This window comes from Muntiacus reevesi, chromosome 6 (genome assembly GCF_963930625.1).
Source record: "Muntiacus reevesi chromosome 6, mMunRee1.1, whole genome shotgun sequence".
Taxonomy (NCBI): Eukaryota; Metazoa; Chordata; class Mammalia; order Artiodactyla; family Cervidae; genus Muntiacus; species Muntiacus reevesi.
Window position 1 is genome coordinate 100,884,115 of NC_089254.1, and position 21,750 is coordinate 100,905,864.

The window sequence follows — 21,750 nt, forward strand, 5'->3', positions numbered from 1 at the left end:
ATCGGATGGCGACGTAGGGCGGGGCGGCCCCTCGCTTCCCCTTCCGCCTAGCGCGCTCGCTCGCCCCATTGGTCAGCACGCACACCGTGCGGGTTCTGCGCCTGCGCGCGCTGCGGCGGCCGTTCTGGCGGGGCCGGCCCCACGTAGGGGGCGGAGCTAGGAGAGGCACTGCGCAGGCGCGTTGCGCGCCGGCGTACGGGGGAGGGATGCTGAGGACTCGGAGGCTCGCGGTGTGTTTGGGCTTTGGGGGGTGCGCGCACAGCCCGAGAAAAGCGGGAAATGGCGGCGCCGAGCGCGGGCTCCCGGTCCGCCCTTCAGCCAAAGGAGCAGATGGCTGCTGATAGGGGGCGCAGGTGAGTGGGGAGAGTCCGGGGGTCCTTAGTGGGTCCGAGGGAAGGAACGCAAGTTTCTGGCGTGTGGTCTGACGCCTTCTCACCTCGGCGTGTGGTCCTGACGCCTTCTCACCTCGGAGCCCCTGGAAGCAGCTGTATCCGCGCTTCCAGCCAAAGAAGCAGTGACCGAGGGGAGCGCAGGACGGCGAATCTCTTCTGGGCCTTGTCCCTCTCGTGGACAGACTCGCCAGCCTCCATTACTTCCAACGCTCGGGACTCTGAACCAGGGGATCTCTTTTCAGTCCCGCCAAATCTCGGCTTCTTTTAAAAGATTCTTTCTCTTTTCTGTTTCGTGGCTCCCTTTTTAGGAACTAAACTGCTCTTTTCAATACCTGTGAGACCTGCAGACGTCTGCCTTGTGTGCATTTGTTTTAGGTCGAATAGATCATGATCTGTATTGCATTGGGTGTAATGATCAGATTTTCAAAGCATTTCACAGAGGTGTTGGGATTTGAGTACTTTGAGACAAGGAGGTACCCGAGGCTCTGAGTGTGCCTCGGTCTCTGCCCTAGGCAGACTCATGGCAGACTCAGAAGATTAACTGAGGGCTTTGGAACCAGACCTGCAGGACACAGACTCAGGACTTTTTAAGACTCGCCTTTGCGTCCTTTTTCTCCACTGCCTCCTCCCTTTCCAGATGTGTCTTAAAGTTCTAAGTGATTGTGGTTACTTCTGAAAAGTACGTGTTTGAAACTGCCCAAGATATGGAATATTGGAAGGAGCAGGTGTGTGGAGAATGGACGGTGCTTCAAATTAAACCCTAATGAGTTACTGATTGAAAATTTAAGTCCAGAACTTGGAGTTAAGAACTGAGTGTCGAATAGCGAATTGTGTGAATGAGATGGAATGGGAAGAGACTTTGAGAGGGGTTGTCAACGTTTAAGGGCAGACCAAAGGTCCTGTGAAGGAAAACGGACCTAATAGGGAGAGAGGGGAACTGGAGAGAATGGTGTCATGGAAACCAAGGGAGGATAAAGTTTCAAGGAGAAAATACTAGTAAATTAAGAGAAAAAAGTTGAGTAAACTGCCCCACCATTGGTATGTATCCTGAGGAAATATCCAGTATCCAGCTGCGATGTTATCTTGCAACTGACCTATTAACACTTATTTTTATCAGCGTTCATGCATGTTTGCTTTGGTGTGTGTTCCAAGGTGATTCTTTAAAAAAAGAAAAAAAAAAGTGTATTTATTTATTTATTTATGGCCGTGCTGAGTCTTTGTTGATGCATTTGGGGCTTTCTCTAGTTGCTGGACTTGTCATTGCAGTGCTTTCTCTTGTTGAGCACAGGCTCTAGGGTGCGCTGACTTCAGTAGTTGTGGCTCCTGGGCTCTGAAGCACAGGCTCAGTAGGCATGGCACATGGGCCTAGTTGCTCTGCTTCATGTGGGATCTTCCGGGACCAGAAATCAAACCGTGTTTCCTGCATTGGCAGGTGCCAAGGTGATTCTTAATGACATTTCTGATTTCTCTATAGATTATATTGTTGTAGCAGGTTTTCAATGAATCTGTGGGATAACAGGAGTATTACAATAGAACAGAAACAAAAAGTTAAAGCAGAGTTTCAAACATCACTGTCCCAAACCCCAAAATCAATGAAAGTTGGCTACCTGTAACCCTGAGCCCTGGAGAAGGAAATGGCAGCCCACCCCAGTATTCTTGCCTGGGAAATCCCCTGGACAGAGGAACCCAGCAGCTACAGTCGATGGGGTCACAAAAGAGTTGGACACAACTTAATGACTAAACAACACAACTCTGGGGGTGTTTAAATGGCTGGTTCCTCTGCCTTTGGATTTCTGGTGCTTCAGAAGCTCTTCCAAAGCTGCTTTTACCTCCTCCAGTCTAGAATTAAGCCATTGACATTCTACAAATGTGTGGTATTTCACTGATTCTGAGATATATGTTCCTCTCACCCTCTACCCCCACACAAGCACATTTTAACATCTTTGAAATCAGGATGCATTTTAAAATAGATTTTTACATTACAAACTGAAGCTGTTACCGTATTCCTTTCTTATTGCCATCAGATCCTCACTGTTGTTATGTATTTGGAAACTGTAACTGAGCAGGCTGGCAAGTCCGGGATTTAAATATACTAAGGCATATAGATGGTATATATCGGAAATAGGATTCTTTTAGTTCATCAACAGAAGCTGATCTTTTTCCAAAGGCATGGCAAAACGAAGAAGTTCTTGAAGGCATCCCTCATAAACTAAATTACCAAAATAATTTAGCCTTTACAGGCGCTAACCCTGTAAGTGATTTCAAGTTACGTTGATTGTTTACATCATTGGCATTTATCTGCTGTCACTGTCAGACTTTCTACTTAACCCGGTTCTTATAGGATTCTGGTCGTTTCTGGTGTCATTTTGTCACAGGAGCTAACAGTTTTAAAAAACCATAGTATTAGTAGGTATAAGTGGGCTGCCCAGGTGGCACTAGTGGTAAAGAACCTGCCTGCCAGTGCAGGAGATGTTAAGAGACACGGGTTCAATCCCTGGGTCAGGAAGATCCCCTGGAGGAGGACTTGGCAACCCACTGCAGTATTCTTGCCTGGAGACTCCCATGGACAGAGGAGCCTGGCGGGCTTACAGTCCATGGAGTCACAAAGCGTCGGACACGAGTGAAGCAAATAAGCACAGCACATAGCACAATACAGGCTTGAGAAGGGTGTGTGTGTGTATGTGTGTGATTTTATTTTATATAAAAGTTGTCTGTTGAGTTTTTGCCATTGTATTAAATTATTTCTCACAGAGGATTATTTTCAGTCACTGTCAGCAACTTAGATAAGTAATGGGAAATGTTTTCTGAAGTACTCCTTAATTAAAATTGGTCTGTCAGAGGAGTATTCCTTATTGTGAATATGTGTACTTGTGTGTGTGTGATTTTTGTCACGAAAGATAGTTATTCTGGTCAGAACACAGATGATCTCAGCTGAACATCCTCTGTAAAGGATTGTATATCATTTGCTTATGATCAGTGTGTTACTGCCTAATAACAATACTTCTGTGATTTTAAGCAGATTCAGTAAAGTATGTCTTAGTTATCGGAAGTCCTGTTCTTTATGTTTTTCCTGCCGACGCCTCTTGCACCCCACTCCTCTGTGCCAGATCTTGTATTGACGGCTTTTCTGTCCGCCTTTTATCTGCAGGATGTTGAGAGGGTGTGGCATGCATCCTGACCATCAGGAAGCTCTCAAAAAGAACCGCGTGGTGCTGGCCAAAGAGCTGCTGCTGAGCGAACTGTTGGAACACCTCCTGGAGAGGGACATTATCACCTTGGAAATGAGAGAGCACATTCAGGTATCTGGAGGCAAATGAGGAAAGCCAAGGAAATACATTGGTGGTCGGAGTAAGAACAGAACACAATACAGTGGGGGAAAGATGTCGTGCTTCACTAAGGCAGTGAAAATGCATTTCTGCCCTCAAGCATTTGACAGGGAAGACAGAATCCACGAGTGACGGGAAGGAGTTCACACATCCGTTTCTTTCTGTGAAAAGGAGTCCTTGAGATGGATGATGATGTTAGTGCGAAGCTCGCCTGGAGAAATAGGACTCCAGCTGGGTGAGTAAAGGTGACATCGTGTTTTATTCTCGTAGGCCAAGACGGGCAGTTTCGGCCAGAACGTGGAACTCCTCAACTTGCTGCCCAAGAGAGGCCCCCAGGCCTTTGACGCCTTCTGTGTGGCCCTGAGGGAGACTAAGCAGAGCCACCTGGAGGAGCTGCTGCTCAGGACCCTGTCCGGTCTTCAGCCTGTGGTCCCGCCGGTATGCAGCCTAGGCTGTGTGTGTTGAGAGGGCTAGTCTGGTGGGAAAGGCATCTGAGACAGTGGGGATGGGCTGGGGTAGGGGGACTAGGGTTCTGTATCACTTGATCTGGACCAGCTCCCCTGAGCCTGGCTTGGTGGGTCCTGCTTTCTTACAGTTGAGCTGCGACTATGACCTGAGTCTCCCTTTCCCGGCTTGTGAGTCCTGTACCCGCCGCAAGCAGCTCCGCCTGTCTCCAGGTAAGAATTGATGATGTAAAATAGCACATCTCTGCCCACACCCCCCCCCAACCCCAACCAGTCCCCCCTTGCAGATTGACTTCCGTTTCCTTGACTGGTGTCTGACTTTGCCTAGTGTGATAGCTATTTTTGTTCATAATTGGCAGTTTCCTCAGTGCATTTATTAGGGACCAGAAGGACAGTTTAGGTGGGGGGGGGGGGGGGGGGTGTAGGTTGCACCTGTTTTCCTTCCATCACAGATGATTTTTTTTTTAATGGTGATTGGCCCTTGGAGTAACTGATGCAGGTAGGAGATTCCTGCACGTGATTGGTCTGTCTCTTTATAGAGCTGAGTTACTTGCAGTGAGGAAAGACTACACTGTGGGCCTCTAGCCTGCTGACTGATTAGCCTAGTGATTAGAATAAGACATTTATCAGATACCCCATTCAGTCACTCAGTGGGTTGAGCACCTACGACTATAGGCAGACTAAGTGCAGAAGATCCCTTGATGAGCAAAAGCAAACAGGCTGTCTGTTTCCGTAGTGCTTAACAAACCAGGGGAGTGAGCAAGACCAAAGGGAACCTGAAGTTATATGAAAATACTAAGAATGTCAGGGAGACTCTAAGCTAGTTTTTCGGCTCTGTGCGCCACAGATGCGGTGGAACACTCCCTAGACCACGGAGATGGTCCTCCCTGCCTCCAGGTGAAGCCCTGCACACCTGAGTTTTATCAGACACACCACCAGCTGGTGAGTCTTGGGAAATGGGAAGAGGAAAGGCACTGGGAAATGAGATACCCTTCCTGGGCGTCTGAACGTAGCAAACTTGTGGGTACATCATTTCCTTCTCATCTTGTGAGTCCCCAAAGCGTTGCTCATTGACTGTCTTCTGTGGGCACTTCTATATTTTGACCTGGTGGGGCTACGAAGAAGAATGTGACGTCTTAGTTTTCTTGAAATGTCTCCTGGGAGGGGCGGGGAGGGCATAGTTTCTGTCCTCACGAAGCTGACGGTCTCATCGGGTGCCCCTCCCCAGGCCTACAGGTTGCAGTCTCGGCCCCGCGGCCTGGCACTGGTGCTCAGCAACGTTCACTTCACTGGAGAGAAAGACCTGGAATTCCGCTCGGGAGGGGATGTGGACCACAGCACTCTCGTCACTCTCTTCAAGCTCTTGGGCTACAAAGTTCACGTTCTTCTTGACCAGACCGCACAGGTAGGTACCTAAGGCACAGGGCATGCTGACATGCGCATCAGAGAACTGTTGATACGTGGGGGCCAGACACGTCCGTGCTCCTATGCCAGGTGGGCTGAGCTTTACTAGAATTATTCTCTCTGCCTACCTTTTGCTTATTGTATTCTGTCTTCCCACCTTGCAGTCTAGTTTTTAAAAAAGGAAAGAGGGACTTCCCTGGTGGCCCAGTGGTAAAGAGTCAGCCTCCCAGTGCAGGAGATGTGAGTCCAGTCCCTCATCTGGGAGGATCCCACGTATCTAAGCCCACGTGCCACAATTTCAGATCCTGAGCTCTAGAGCCCGGGAGCGACAACCACTAAGCCCGAGGGCCCTGGAGCCTGTGCTTCACATCAAGAGGGTAGCCCCCTGCTCTCCTAAATTAGAGAAAAGCCCTCCGAGGAAGACCCAGCACAGCCAAAATACATACATAAATTTTTTAAAGGAGAGAAAGAAAGATCTGGGCCCAGCTGGCTGCTGCAGTGTTGACCTCTCAGGGTGGGTGTGCTCCCTGAGTAAGAATGGTCCAGGGTCGGGTCCTCCCATGCTAAACTTGTTTCCCAGGCATCAGGAGTTGAGGAGACACCGATAGGCACCCAGCCAACCTAGAAAAGGTACATATAATAAGTCACGACTACACAGGACAGTAAATGGCAACCCACTCCAGTAATCTTGCCTGGAGAATCCTGTGGACAGAGGAGCCTGGTGGGCTGCCGTCTGTGGGGTCACACAGAGTCGGACACGACTGAAGCTACTTAGCATGCATGCATGCATTGGAGAAGGAAATGGCAACCCACTGCAGTAATCTTGCCTGGACAATCCCAGGGATAGAGAGCCTGGTGGGCTGCTGTCTGTGGGGTCACACAAGAATCGGACACGACTGAAGCGACTTAGCAGCAGCAGCAGCAGCACCACACAGGACCGTGACTTCTTGATTGCTGCTGCTGCTTAGGATTCCAGCTATTCTCACGATGCCGTTGGCAGATAAAAGTTTGCTAGAATTGTGCTTGTAAAATATTGTTTTGTTGCTCTGTCATAAGTTAACATGACCTGTTGTTATAAGTTGTGTGACCACAAGACAGATCTTTGGGTAGATAACTTCTGAACTAGATTCCTGCAGGAGGTCATCAGCATTTTTGTGATCAGTTAGTCTCCGTTAGCCTCAATTATTGGCTGTACCACTGACTTTTTTTACCTTTAGGGAGTTCTGTTTTGAAACTGAAAATAGTCCATTGGTAGATCGATACTAATTCTTTCATTTGATTCCAGGAAAACAGTACTCTCCTCAACTTGCCTTTGGGAATGTCCATGGTAAAATTAAGGTTTCTAGGAGATTCTCTTTGATCTGTTGAGGTGGGGGGGGGGGGGGCCCGGTCTGTCTTCAGCATTGTCTGTGGATTTCGTTTCTGTTTCTCACTTGTCTTACTTGTATGAGATAGATTATGTATTTGCTAAACCTCAGGTGAGTCCGGTTTCAATCTGGATGTTGTCCTTTACACGCTGTTGCCAACTTTTCAGTGGTAGCGGCTCCTGCAAAGGAGTAAACTCACCCTTGCTTCAAAGCCATGGCTAGAACAGGTTCTTTGATCATCAGATACTTTCCTGAGAGTCTGCTGGGCTTGGACTGAGAGTGGGACAACAGTTATTCTTTCAGAGGGAATCCTATTAGAAGGTCATTTAACAAAATGAATGCTATTTACATTTCTTTAAGGGTTTTGGTCTAATCATTCCTTTTCCTAGGAATTTACTGTCTTTGTTATCCAAATTTTATGCAGTTGATAAAGGGTTTTATGTGCCTGATAGTTAAAAGATACATCCCTAATCACCAAGTCAGCTGTGGGCTCCTGCTTCTTGTTGACGTTCAATAGCTGTGATGGGCCTATGAGCCCACTTCACAGATTTCATTCCCTGATGCAGATTCAAGGACCTTTTGGATTCTGATTCTCTGATTACATTGTTCCATAACCTGAATTGCAGCAGAATTCAATTTTGAGCCCCTTATAATGGGAAACTATGTGAGCTGTCATAGCTTCCCTGATAGCTCAATAGGTGAAGAATCCGCCTGCACTGTAGGACCTCGGTTCGATTCCTGGGTCGGGAAGATCCCCTGGAGAAGGAAAAGGCTACTCACTCCAGTATTCTGGCCTGGAGAGTTCCATGGAATGTATAGCCCATGGGGTCCAAAGAGTTGGACACAACTGAGTGACTTTCACTTTCAATTTTGAGACCCTTATAATGGGGAACTATGTGAGCTCTCAGAAATTTTTTGAAATGTGAACCTTGAATTCAAGGGACCTCAATTAGATGAGGGAGTCTTGACATAAGTTAAAAAAAAAAAAAGAAGCAGCACGTCCCCTAATGTTCCTAAGACCGCAAAAGATTAGAGACAGTGTCTTCTGCAGTAGTGAAGAGGAAGAAGCCATCCCCTGGGTAGACGTGGTCAGGAGGGGAAATGGAGGGTGTGAGACTTCAGCTGTCCCTGAAGGGCAGAAGCTGCTGCGGAGAGAGGAGGAGTGAAGGGTCTTGTACAGCGGGGCACAGCACGCAGGTTAGAGCTCTGTGTGGTGTTCGGGACCTTGTGGTGAACCAAGTGTCTGTGGCCCAGGCGTGCCAAAAATGAGGTTGGAGATCAAGGGACCAGAATGCCCAGGGCCTTGAACGTCTTCCCAAAGGAATTGGACTTCCTTGGGTTGACACTCCAGCATCATTAGTAGTTTTTGAATAGAAAGGTGATGCATTCGCAGTGATGATTCACAAAGATTAATATGATACCATTGTAAAGAATGAGGTAGCAGGCTTCCCTGGCGGTCCAGTGGTTGAGACTTAATGTTTCCAATGCATGGAGTGCAGGTTCAGACCCTGGCTGAGGAACTGAGACCCCCGCATGCCGTGGGGTGTGGCCAAAGAAAAAAAGAGTTAAGTCAGAGACCAGTGGCAGGGAATGCAGTTTGGAGTTAATATATTAACTCCAACTTATCTCAGTATGAGATGGTAGGGGTTCTGAACAGGATAGCGGACCAAAAGGAAAAGAACACATGTGAAAAATAGTATAATGGCATGATTGTCCTGTCAGAGCTTTGTGACTGAATCACTACATATGGAAGAAGAAGGAAAACGTAAGGAATTGAGAGCCTCAGGGGAAGTCAGGACCAAAGATGTGAATTTGGGAACTACTTGTATAGGAAAAAGACTTTTAAGTAATGAGAGCCTATGATCTTTGAGAAAGAGCAAACGGGCTAGGACTGAACCTTGAGAATATTGCCCTCCATGTATCTGGCCCTCAGCAGCTCTGGAGATGCAGAACAGCAGGACTAGGCAGAGTCAATTTCTGACAGTGGCCAGGCAAGCTTGCAGTCTTGGTTGAAACCAGATGATGGCAGTAGGTGTGACCATTTGGTGCGATGGGCATTTGCACAGGAATACTTTCTTCCTGATCGAATGTCCTCAGCAGGCCAGAGACAGAACCAAGAAAAGTTAGATCCTCTTTTTCTCCCCCTATTATTCCTTTTTGCTTTAGAGAGAGTATCACTTAAAAATCTGAGATGGTGTGATCTTGAAGAATTATCTTACGCAGACGGTGCTGGTGAGCACGCTGGTGTCTTCCCTGCCCATGGAGGTGTTTGCTGCTTCTGTTCTTCATCAGAGTTTGTTCTTGTTGCTTCCACCTCATGAGGTTACTAGTTCTAGAATTACAGTTTATTGTGTGTTAGGCAACGAGATACCTTTTAAAGTGGCAGATTTCTTTTCACCAGGTATTGGTTTATAGCTTGCATTTGGTCACAGATGGTTTTGAGAGTATAGCAACGAGCTATGGGTCATCTCTGGAAAATGCAGCTACCCATAGGATTCTGTGTGTAGTTTCAGGGAGTTCACAGGTTATTCCCTTCTTCTGTGTCCCCCAGCCAAAAACACATGCAAGTGTGAATAGCCCTGCTATTTATAGAAGCACTGTAATTTTATCAAAAATAGATCTCAAGATCCTATTTTAAGCTATGCTGCTTTCAGAAAAATTCCCCCAAATGACTAACCCCCATTTATTCAGTGGTTTAGTCTTATTAAATTCAGTTACAAAGCCTGTCTATTCTTACTGTGGATTTTGTTGTCCTCTGTTTACTGATGTAATAACCTCAGTTATGTTCTAAATGCTTCCGAGTGCCAAACCTATACTTTTATTCCCTTGGAGCAAAATTAGCTTCCACTGTTACATGTTAAATTCTGTTATAGTCAACTCCAGAGGAGCAGTCATAAGTTATATGTATTCTCTGGAGATTATATATTATTGAATGAATTTTGGATATCTTTTATTACCTTAAGATCTCCGGAATTATGGTTGGGTTCTGTTTGCTCAGAAAGTATACCTGCCCTTTAAACACAGTCAGTTTCTCCATTTCCAGTGAAACTGCAGACTTGCGAGTCTTTTATGAAATCTTAGTTATCTACAAACAGAAATGTCCCAAACAGCAGATAAGTTCTCACATGGAGGCCTTGTGGAGGCTCAGCTTGCCAGGGGCCAAACTTCGTTTCCTGCAGCTTCCTGGGTGAAGCTGGTGCTGCTCTTTGAGGGGTCACACTTGGAGGGCCACTGCAGTCTGTTAATACAAGTAGAGGCTGTGTTAGTGCTGTTAGACACACGGGTACTGAGACTGCTCTGCTTTATAGCACGTTCTTCATTATATTTTGGTCATATTCATAGCAAAATGAACTCATTTTCTCCCTGCTCATCTCAGACAATCTAGACATTTTGAGTTGTAGAGAGAGATGTAATTTTAACAGTTTGTATCACATTGGTTTAATTATGCTTTTAGATGTATTATAACTTTCTGTTGGATGGAGCAAATGCTTAAGGTAGTGTTATGCATATATGGCTGTCTAGGGCAAGATCAAGAAGATTCTTAACCTGGACTACAGCGTCTCTTTGGAAAAATAATATTGCTACCCTTCATTAGATAGGCACAGTATGAAGGCAGATCTTTGCAGTATGTGCCAGGCGTAGCGGTAAGTCCTTCTGTGCAGTGTCTCAGGGCTTCCCGAGTGGCTCAGTGGTAAAGAACTCACCTGCCAATGCAGTAGACGTGGGTTCAGTCCCTAGGTTGGGAAGATCCCCTGGAGAAGGAAATGGCCAACCCATTCTAGTATTTTGCCTGAGAAATCCCATGGACAGAGGAGCCTGGTGGGTTACAATCTTTGGGATCACAAAAGACAACAGCAACAATGCAGTATCTCATTTAATCTATACAAACTCGGAGAAAATGTAATTGTCTTCTTACAAAGGGAATATTAGAGCCTGTTCTAATTTATGAACCCAGGGGTTAAACCTAGGTCTCTCTGATCCACTGGCTCATGTAGATAGTCATGACCCTGTCCAGTATTCTCTGTAGAGTGTGTTCTATTGTGAGCAGAAGCATTTTTGTACAGACGTCATCATTGTCTCTGGGAACTTCAGTTCTGAGACAGAATACAGCACAGAAGTACTGCTGTTCTCTCCTGTCGTGATCCTGTGAGCCCATGATCACAGAGCAGTTCTTATGGCTGTTACTTTCTGAGAAGCGCGTTGCTTACTCGTTCCCAGTTTACCTGGCGGTTCCCTTTGTGCCATTAACATACAGGAGCACACGCGCTGAACAAAGAGCTGGTTGATGCTTGGAGAGTGGGTAGAGTTAACTAACGCCTGCATGATTAGCTTCATTAATAACTTGGCTTCACTCCAGGAGTTCTTCACATATCTCAGTGAGTCTGTGAATCATAACATTATATTCAGTATTTTGTCTAAGTGTTAGTTGCTCAATTGTGCCCGACTCCTTGCAACCCCATGGACTGCAGCCCATGAGGCTCCTGTGTCCATGAGATTTTCCAGGTGTGGATACTGGAGTGGGTTGCTGTTTCCTTCTCCAGCGGATGTTCCCAACCCAGGAATTGAACCCAGGTCTCCTGCACTGCCGGAAGATTCTTTACCGACTGAGCTAAAGTCATGTGCTTTTCTGGTGCTTACTTGGCTTCCGACTTGGTAGAGAACATGTTTGATTTTCTTATAGCTTAGGGCTCCAAACACCATAAGGAAGCTTGTATCTGTGCTGACTCTAGTGAGCAACCCTGAAAGGCATCTTTCTCCTAGGAAATGCAAGAGAAGCTGCAGAATTTCGCCCAGCTCCCGGCTCACCGAGTCACTGACTCCTGCATAGTGGCGCTCCTCTCCCACGGCGTGGAGGGCGGCGTCTACGGCGTGGACGGCAAACTGCTCCAGGTGCGTGCTGGTCTGTTGCCGCGGCTGCTGAGGCTGGGCCGCGCCACCTCCCGCTGTCTGTGTCTCCAGGGATGGCCGCTATTATGTGTATAGGACTCAGGGCTCCCACTGACCACCAACCCCCCTTCTCCCTTATTTCTCTCCGGCAGCTGCAAGAGGTTTTTCGGCTCTTTGACAATGCCAACTGCCCAAGCCTACAGAACAAACCGAAAATGTTCTTCATCCAGGCCTGCCGTGGAGGTGAGTGCCCCGGCGGACTGGCACCTGGGTGTGGCTCCCGGGCAGCCTCCCACCAGCTCTCACTTTCCTGTTTGCTCCTCTCAGGTGCTAGCGGATCCCCTGGGCACCTCCTTCTGTTCACTGCTGCCACCGCCTCTCTTGCTCTGTAAGTGTCTCCCGACGCATGGGGTGTGCTGGGACCCGGGCCGCCCCTGGCTCTCAGGTGGTCAGCTCTCCGCGCGCCGCCACGTCCGCCCCCAGGACGCTCTCGGCCAGTATCTCCGCTTGTTTGCTGAGAACGCTTCCTTTTCTCCTGTGCTTATTAACCCCGTTGCGCTTTTCTCATCCCTCTTTCTGTTTCAGGGTCTGCCAGCCGCCTCTGCTTCCTCACGCTCTCACTTGATCCTCTTTCTCTTTTTCCTTCTCTACCTCTCCGCCCCCTTTCTGCTTTCTCCTCCTCCTCCTCTTCTGCCCCACTCCCCATTCTCGCCTCCTCTCCTCTCCGGGTCCCTCCTGTGTCCCACAGGAGAGCAGCGTGGAGCCCACGTCAGCCTTCGGCTCCTACTCTTCCACAAGCTCCTCCCATCCCTCTTGCATGCACTCTCTCTTCACCCCTTGAAAAGCCAGGACTCCCTGATTACGCTCAGAAGACATGCAGATGTGCTTCTCATCTCAGAGGAAAAGAGTTATGATTGAAAGCTCTAAACGTGGAGTCAGATTCTGGCTCTGCTACTGACTAGTCATGTGAAGTTACAGAGAAGTTACTCCATGTCCTTTTACCTTAGTTTCCTCAGTATAAAATGTAGGTAATCACACGTCCGAAGGTCATGTTGTGACGGTTAAGTGAAGTGGTTGATACGAAAGTGGTTCTTCTTAGTAGCTTACTCATGGTAAATCCACAGAATACCAGCTCTGACTGTTATAACATGGTTTGTGCCCTTAAGGGACTTACAGTTTGATTTAAAGGTCCCTTTGTCCAAAGATTCAAATAACATATTTTTTACATGGGTATAGCAGAGAATCCTGAAGAAGGAAATGGCAACCCACTCCAGTATTCTTGCCTGGAGAATCCCATGGACAGAGGGGCCTGGTGGGCTACAGTCTGTGTGGTCCTGAAGAGGCAGACACGACTGAGCAACTAACACATAGCAGAGAGTGGGGCTTGCCTGGTGGCTCAGTGGTAAAGAATCCACCTGCAGTGCAGGAGCCACAGGAGACACGAGTTCAATCCCTGGGTCGGGAAGATCCCCTGGAGAAGGGCATAGCAACCCAGTCCAGTATTCTTGCCTGGAAAATCCCATGGACAGAGAAGCCTGGTGGGTACAGACCACAGGATCGCAAAGGGTCAGACACAACTGAAGTGACTTAGCACATACGCATAGCAGAGAACAGCAGTGGAATCGCAGACAGAGCCTTTCAGGGAGTGAGGAGAAGTGCAGTGTGACAAGCATACCAAGATTAAAAGGACACCCCTTTCCCCTGTCCCAAAGCGGGCTGAGCCAGAAGTATGCCTGGTTCTCCATCTGCGTCAGTCACGTGTAGTGAGACGTGGCTGACCACGTGAGATAGATCCTAGTGATCATAAACCTGCAGTCACAGCTGAGATTTTGCGCTTTGACAGATAATAGTACAGAGGTACTGGGAGTGCAAGTAAGAAACAATTGGATAATTTTTTTTTTTTCAGCATGATTACAGGGAGCAGTGCTGAGAAAGAGAGGATGTGAGCAGGAACTTCCTTTTTTTATGTCCCTGCTATATCCCCAGGCCCAAGGCACTGCCTGGCACATAGTGGCACATCATGAATATTGGCTGAGTAGATGGAAATTCAGTTCAGTTCAGTTGCTTCGTCGTGTCCGACTCTCTGTGACCCCATGGACTGCAGCACGCCAGGCCTCCCTGTCCATCACTAACTCCTGGAGTTTACTCAAACTCAAGTCCATCAAGTTGGTGATGCCATCCAACCATCTCATCCTCTGTCGTACCCTTCTCCTCCTGCCCTCAATCTTTCCCAGCATCAGGGTCTTTTCAAATAAGTCAGTTCTTCACGTCAAGTGGCCAAAGTATTGGAGTTTCAGCTTCAGCATCAGTCCTTCCAATGAATATTCAGGACTGATCTCCTTTAGGATGGACTGGTTGGATCTCCTTGCAGTCCAAGGGACTCTCAAGAGTCTTCTCCAACACCATAGTTCAAAAGCATCAATTTTTCAGTGTTCAACTTTCTTTATAATCCAGCTCTCACATCCATACATGACCACTGGAAAAACCATAGCCTTGACTAGACGGATCTTTGTTGGCAAAGTAATGTCTGCTTTTTAATATGCTGTCTAGGATGGAAATTAGCCTGCCTAAAAAGTGGAGCAATAATACAGAAAACAGACACAGGGATATTGTGAGAAAAGAACCATTCGTTGATCAATAGTTCTGAGACAAAGGCAGGAGAGGAGTCTCCTTTCTCTTGAGGGACACATGCAGCTTGGCTTGTTTCCTGTAGGAGGCATCACTGGCAAAGTGAAGTAAACATGTTTATGATCATTTTCTCCTGTGTTCAGAGATTATATACAAATACTAGATCTGGGTAGGGAAAGATAGTGCCCTCCTGGGCTAAGCTGAATCTTTTCTCTAAAGTCAAATCCTCCAAGGGATGACCAGTAGGCCAGCTCTTCCTTTAAGAGTCTGAGCTCACCTGTCTTCTGCTCTACTTAGTTAACATAACTGATATCTCTAAAAAGGACCCTGCCCTGGTTGACTGGCTCCTAAACTGGAGTGTAAGCTCCATGAGGAAGGGGACTTTCTCTTCACTGTATCCCTCGGGCTTAAAAACAGCACCTGGCACGTGGCAGTTGCGCAGTAAATTTTTGTTGGATCAGTGAATCTTGGTCATTTTCTGCACAGACCTTCAAGCTTCGCCCTCTTTAAGACTCTCTTGGGTGTCACATGGAGCAGGAGATGTAAAGAAGAGAAAGCTTGCATACTCTGTTACCTGTGGCCTGACAAGCTGTATGTCCTCCTGCCTTTTTCCTACCACTCCCAAACAATAGCGTCAGAGAAAGAACATGTCTGGGGTGGATAAGGCCTGGGTCAGAAGGTTGGGCATGTGCTCAGGGTATGTTGAGGATCTGCTGCTGATAATTGAATAATAGTGTTCTTTTTACATTGTTTTAGAGAAAACAGTTGATTATCCCAATTGTAAGTTTCTCTTAAATTTTGCATGCCAGCTACCATTTGACTTATGAAATTAATAAATAGTAAGTGACTTAAAAATATCAAAAACATCCTGGAAACAGCTGATCATGCTTAGTTTTAGAATTTATCAAAAACATAAAAATTATGGTTGTGGTTTTCATACAGCATACTTGTAGTAAGTATATTTTTGGTTTATTAACTTGTTTTTCTTTTTTCCGTAGTAAAACTGTATCAGTATTTTATCATGTATTGCAGTAAGCAGCACTTTGACTTCCAGGTACACTGATAACTGGACGAGTGAATCGTGGGCGCAGATGGCTTTTCGTTCTGTTTACAAGGGGTATTTGATTGAGCACATTCCCTGTCTTACACAGAGTGGACAAAGCTCAGACCACAGATGCGTGCATGTGCGTGGGCACCCTCTGCGTGATTGGTGCACGGTGGCAGAGGAGTGGGAGTAGGGGTGTTTGTTTTTCTCTTTTTTTAAATTCATCAGCCATAGGTTGGAGACAACAGCTGGAAATGGCTCTTCCCCCATCCCGGTTGCAGGGAGCTTGGCTTGCCTGTGACAGGCTCGAGAGAGGTGGGAGGAAATAACATCTTTCTCTGTCCATTCTTATCTGCCTTTGTACAGATGAAACGGATCGGGGGGTCGACCAGCAAGACGGGAAGAACCACAACCGATCCCCTGATTGCGAGGAGAGTGATGCCAGTGGAGAGGAGCTGCTGAAGACGCGGCTACCCACCCGATCGGACATGATCTGTGGCTACGCCTGCCTCAGAGGTATTGTGTGTCCCAGGGAGTGGTCCCAAAGGTGGCAGCCTCTTAGACACAGGCTCTGTCACGCAGGGTTCTGACCAGGGAGGGTGCGGGGGAGGTCCGTCCCCTGGGGAGTGTGCCCGTGGCCTTCAGTCAGCGCCCACTGCTGCTCTGGTTGCAGGGACTGCTGCCATGCGCAACACCAAGCGAGGCTCCTGGTACGTGGAGGCCCTCACGCAGGTGTTCTCCGAGAGGGCCTGTGACATGCACGTGGCCGACATGCTGGTGAAGGTGAGTGTTCTACCCTGCTTCTCCCTCGCGCTGGTCTTCACAGTCTTCCTCACCCTTCCTCTTGTGCTGGGATCCTGAAAACACCCGATTCTCAGACCCTGGCCGCTGGGTTTCTGCCTTGGCAGGTGAATGCACTCATCAAGGAGCGAGAAGGCTACGCTCCGGGCACGGAGTTCCACCGCTGTAAGGAGATGTCCGAGTACTGTAGCACCCTGTGCCGCCACCTCTATCTCTTCCCTGGCCACCCCCCCACGTGATGCCAACCCCCAGCCCTCCGCATCCCACCCCGTCACCGGGCCACGTGGAGGCCGCTGGGCCTCAGGAGGCGAGGTAGAGCCTTTCTCTCCAGGATGCGTGGCTTCAGTGCCTCCCCTCAGGGATCAGGACTCCCCCAGGCTCCTTTCTCAGGCCCACCGTCCCCGCCGGTGACCTCGGACCACCAGCTCCTCCCACGTGCAGCTCTCCCGTAGAGCCGGCTCTGGCTGGGCTCGTTGCCAAGTGTGTGGCCTGCGCTGCGGGACCTGGCGAGCGACACTGCACACACTGTCTTGACGGGGAGAGGGCGTGTGGCTCTCCTCGATGTTTGTGTTCAGCTCCTGCCCCCAGCGCTCTTGGAGGAAGCACTCTGGTAATCGCTTTTGTTCCAGGAGCTGAGATGTCCCAGAGGTCACACCTCCCATCTCTTCTTTCATGTCCCAGCCCCATTTGTCCCAAAGTGGGAGTTTGAAAGGTGTTCCAGTTCAACACAGACAGTTTTCATTGGTTTTAAAAGGCCAAGCACCCTCTGCTACTGTGGGTGGGCCCAGACCTGTGCGTTTGTCCCCTTCGGTTCCGGAAGGTCTCCCCCGGGAAGGACCGTCTTCTCAGCTCCGCTCTTGGCTCCTTGGGGCTTGGGAACAGAGCCTTTCAGCGGAGGTCGGAATTCGGCTGCCTTTTGTCTGTTACCTTGTTGATCTTTGCCCATGGAAGCTTCCAAGACCTTCCATGGGTGGTGGGTGCTCTGAGCTTTGTACCTGAAGTGAGCCTTGCGGGGAGTGTCAGTGGAGGAGATAAGGGTGCTGTGCTTGCTCATGCTTGGCAGTCTGCCACCTTGTCCTCGCTTTTCTTCCCGTGAAGTGCCCCTCCTAGAAGAGCTCCCTGGCTGTTAGCTCTCAGCTTCCTGTTTCTCCCCTCTTCACCTTTGTCTGCTTCTGTTTACTGCAGCCCCCAAGTCGTCTGAAATACAGCTTAATTGGGTCGTTGAGCTGCTCGACGATGCAATATAGTACTTTGTCCTGGCTTTCTGCTTCCGTGTTAAATCCCCTCTGGATTTTATGTGTTCTATTTCCCCTTCCCATTGTGACTGTCCATTTCAGGGAGGTCAGTGCTCTATATATGTTACTTATTTACCCAAGAAGCCACCTTTATATGCACTTACATGAAGCCTTCTATTCTCAAAGGCCTTCTTTTTTGCCGTATGACAATCTAATCTCTGTATGACAGATTTTGATTTTGGCTTTTAAGTATAAATCTGATCCTCTTACTCCCCTGCTTGGAACGCTTTTGTTTCCTGTCACACCACAAATCAAATCCAGACTCCTTCCCTCGGCCTGCAAGGGCCTCATAAGTGCTGATTTCCCTGTAAGCGACAGCTCAGTGGTGTCCTGGCTTTCTCAAACATTCTGAGGTCCTTCCTGGGCTGGACCGTCAGACAGGCTTCCTGGGTCTGTTGAGCCCCACCCCTCGCCACTCTTGGCCCTGGTGGCTTCTTGATCCTTCAAGTCAGAGCTCAAATGCCGACCTTCCGTGGAGGGCTTCCCAAGTCATTCTGTCTCTTAAAAATCGAGTGTTGTTTTTAACTTTATTTCTGTGTTCTGTTTAATCCTCTCATTGCACTTATCACACGGTATAATCACTCATCACATGCGTGCGTGCTTCACGTGTTTGTTCGCATCTCCCCTTTAAACTCCATGAGGGCGGAAACCGTGTCTCTCTCATTCACTAACGTGAACCCAGTGCCTGGCACATCATAGGTCTCCAATGTTTGCTGAAGAAAGGAAGCAACCCTAGCTGGAATCCTACTCTTTGACGAAATTTCCCTTTTGGCAAAATACCCAGTTTAGTGTTTGTACTCCACATCCTCCCATGTGCTGGTTTCTTCCACTGGTATTGGTAGCGCCCAAGGACGGAAGTCGCAGGCAGGGCGACTTCTCTGTGTCTCCCGCGGCGCCGGGCGCAGTGCCCAGCCTCTGTAGTTCAGGTGCTCCGTCAACACTCGCGCTGTGAGCCGGGGGCTCGGAGACTTGTTGCCAAGTCCTGCCCTTGGCTCGGCATCATCTGCAAGTATTTAGGTGATAGAACCTTTCCAGTTCCCACTGCCAGGATTTTGTATTGCCATCTGGTGCCAAATAAATGCTCATATTTATTACCGGTGTGTGCCTGATGTCTAGGTAAATCCGTGCTGAGAAGCCCACTTATTTCCTCGGCTCCTTACAGCGTTCCCCGCCGCTTCACAGGGCACCCCCAGAGTGGGATACGTCTTGTTTGGCTGCAGGGCCTTTTAATACCGCCAGGTCCACACTGCGGACAGCCCACCACCATCGTCATGGCCACAGGTAGCTGCCCCAGACACAGCTACCGGCGCTGGGGCTCCTCGTGGTCCCAAGAGGTGGAAGAGTCAAGAAGCGTTGGTCCTGGATTATTTAGATGATGAGATGGAGGCTGGAGAAACAGATTGAGTTGGAATAGGAAGAGATGCCAAGGCTCGTAGAATTCCCTATCTCGCGTGGTCCAGTCTGGATTTAAGGTTTGCCAGACTGGGTGTAGGTGGTAAGAGAATTCTCGCGGAGTGGACTGTGTAACCTGGGGAATTCTCAGGTGCAATATGTCTACACCTGGAGAGGCAGGTGTATACGTGCAGGTGGGCTGCAGAGGGTTAGAGACAGGAAGGAAAGCTGATGAGGACCCTGGGGGAGGGAAGCTTGTCTGTGAACCTAGAGGAGGAAGAGCGAAAAGGGATGAAGTTGAGCTGAAGCATCACCGGGTGGAAGGAGAAGAACTGGCTGAAGAACACTGGGGGCCAAGGCTGTAGGAGCAGGCTGGCCCCGGGTGCCTCTGGAGGGAGGGCCCCGGAGCAGTGAGTGGGAGGACAGCCTGTGGGAGGAGGGTGTGCTCAGGGCTCAGCAGCATCTGCTGAGCTGGACTCCCTGTCCTCCCCGCCCCGCCCTTGGGTAAGGGCGTCAGGTTGAATTTCACAGCTCCGGGTCCTCTGCCAGGGGATTCTCTTCTAAAATTATCCCCCTCCTGGAGCTGGGGGTGGTTCTTCGCTGCCCTCCCCCATTCCATCTCCGGTGATAGGGAAGAGATGGAGCAAGTGGGGTATTCCGGCAGAAGGGGAAAGTGGTCTGAGGCGAAGATGTTAATAACAGCTCCAGCTGCTTGAGTGCTCAGCGTGCCTCCCAGGCCCTGTGCTTGCAGCTTTACACCATCCTCCCACAAGCCAGGAGGGTGTCATCGCCCCACTTCTTCAGAAGAGGAAAATGAGGCTCAGAAACTTCAATTTATACAGGAAAAGATGTAGCTTTAAGGACACAGACTCCAGAATTAAATAGACTTTGAATACTGGCTTGTCCTTTTAAGGTATCAGAGACCTTCGCTAAGGTACCTAACCTTGCGCTTCTTTAAACACGGGTAAATCGTTGCTGCCTTAAAAGGAGGAAGGATGCTACCCTGTGAGGATGAAGCAGGAGGATGCGTGGTGGATCACTTGGGGTTAACGCCTTACAGATGCGGTTAGCCATCTCTGAGCGTGAACTTCAGTTTAACGACACGTTAGCGTTCGGCGCTCACTTTGGGGCAGACACTGACTTTTAACGTCCATTCTTTTCTCTCCATAACCCTCAAGTTAACTGACTTTCTAAGGAAACAGAGGCCAGGATGGGTAACAATCTGTCAGCTTGAATTCAACAACTGTGCTTCTGTGACTTTTTTTCTTAGCAAAAGGCTTTTTTTTCCCCTCCCTCCTTACTTTTTGGTGCTGTAGATTTTCCCCACTGAGTTGTGAGAAGGAGCCTGAGACCAAAAGAAAGACTGTTCCATCTTAGCCCTTGTTGGGCAGAGACCAGGGAAAAAAGTGTACCATGTTCAAAAATCCAGAAGAGGGAGAAAGAGCCCTGTCCAATGTTAGGAAGGCGTCATATGCAGAGGAGGGAAGGGACCAGGCCTTTTTGAAAGATCTGGAAGGCAAGGTTCCGTAGGCATAGAGGAGAAATGACTGCCAGTGATGACAACTACAAAGAGGTGTGTTCAAGTTACAGTTGCCTGGGGGAAATTTCAGAAAGCTGGTGGTCATGGGTCCCATGCTAGGCTTGATGTGGAGCGGGCAAGTCATGACTAAAAGCCCCTTAAGAGTAATAGCACAGTGTATTGTCCAACAGTTGGAGAGCCCAGACTTCAAGAGGTGGGAGTCTGAAAACAAGGGTGTCACCCAGGGAGAAAGTTCCTGCTTAAATTAATACAGGGATCCCAAGAAGTGGGCTCGCTCATGACCTTCTATAACCCAACACAGTCCCACACACCTGCGTCCCGGACAGTCATTTCAGCAACCTTCCTTCAAATAGCAATTCCATAAGCCTATAGGTTTATAGGTTTTAACCTTGGACCTCAAGAAAATCTATTAAAACCCCCAAAGAATACATATCTTCCTCAGTATACATATCATAGGTAAATGCATGGTTGTGAATTTGTTTCCAAATTTAGGAGCTTTTCAAAGGACTCCCCAGAAACCCATCACTGGCCTTCCAGATAAAATCACTGAACCCATGGGGTGTTGGGGTGGGATGAGCATAGTTTACATTTTATTTTCTTGTTCTCTTGCAGGATGATAACCCAGATTTTATTTTATTTATTTATTTATTTATTTTTTGGACAGGAAATAGCATTTATTGGTGAGCCTGATTAAGGAGGGAACAGAGCTGATGCTCATGAGTGCAGGGCCCACCATATGTCCAGGGGACCACGATTAGGGATGTATTTGACCCCACAGCCGTCCGGGATGAGTCGCTTTTCTGCCACCATGTTCTCAAATTCATCCACATTAAACTTGGTAAATCCCCACTTCTTGGAGATGTGGATCTTCTGACGGCCAGGGAACTTGAACTTGGCCCAGCGGAGGGCTTCAGTCACATGCTCCTTGTTCTGCAGCTTGGTGCGGATGGACATTATGACCTGGCCAATGTGGACCCTGGCCACTGTGCCCTGGGGCTTTCCAAAGGCACCGCACATACCTGTCTGGAGTCTAGATTGAGAAACAGCAGGCCAGTCATGAATGCCCACTAGGAAGAGCTGTCTCCAAGGTCCCTTAGGGCTCCTGTACAGGCAACAGGTTGCATACACTACCATGGAGGCTGCTGTTTGCAGCCACTGCACACTGGGCCCCCATGGGGAAAAGAGCACAGTCGGCTTAATTGGCTGCAG

The 21,750-nt window shown here is 48.6% G+C and overlaps 1 protein-coding gene and 1 non-coding gene across 2 annotated transcripts; one reads left to right on the top strand and one right to left on the bottom strand.

Annotated features, from left to right (window-relative positions):
• Window positions 1–195: 195 nt before the first annotated feature.
• On the top strand, window positions 196–18,689 carry CASP2 (caspase 2). Its single transcript, XM_065939279.1, has 11 exons — window positions 196–353; window positions 3,541–3,691; window positions 3,989–4,156; window positions 4,314–4,395; window positions 5,030–5,124; window positions 5,411–5,587; window positions 11,715–11,843; window positions 11,993–12,083; window positions 15,880–16,029; window positions 16,187–16,296; window positions 16,422–18,689. The coding sequence occupies exons 1-11, from the start codon at window positions 280–282 to the stop codon at window positions 16,551–16,553; spliced, it is 1,359 nt and encodes a 452-aa protein (XP_065795351.1). The 5' UTR covers window positions 196–279; the 3' UTR covers window positions 16,554–18,689.
• A 2,927-nt stretch (window positions 18,690–21,616) lies between these two features.
• Window positions 21,617–21,750, bottom strand: LOC136171281 (small nucleolar RNA SNORA70). Its single transcript, XR_010663823.1, has one exon. It is a non-coding gene; the product is annotated as a small nucleolar RNA SNORA70 (small nucleolar RNA).

Excerpts from the sequence above, each read along its gene's own strand:
- CASP2 (XM_065939279.1), top strand. The coding sequence starts at position 280 with ATGGCGGCGCCGAGCGCGGGCTCCCGGTCCGCCCTTCAGCCAAAGGAG. Across the intron at positions 4,157-4,313 it reads TTCAGCCTGTGGTCCCGCCG|TTGAGCTGCGACTATGACCT; the intron begins GTATGCAGCCTA and ends GCTTTCTTACAG. Across the intron at positions 11,844-11,992 it reads TGGACGGCAAACTGCTCCAG|CTGCAAGAGGTTTTTCGGCT; the intron begins GTGCGTGCTGGT and ends TCTCTCCGGCAG.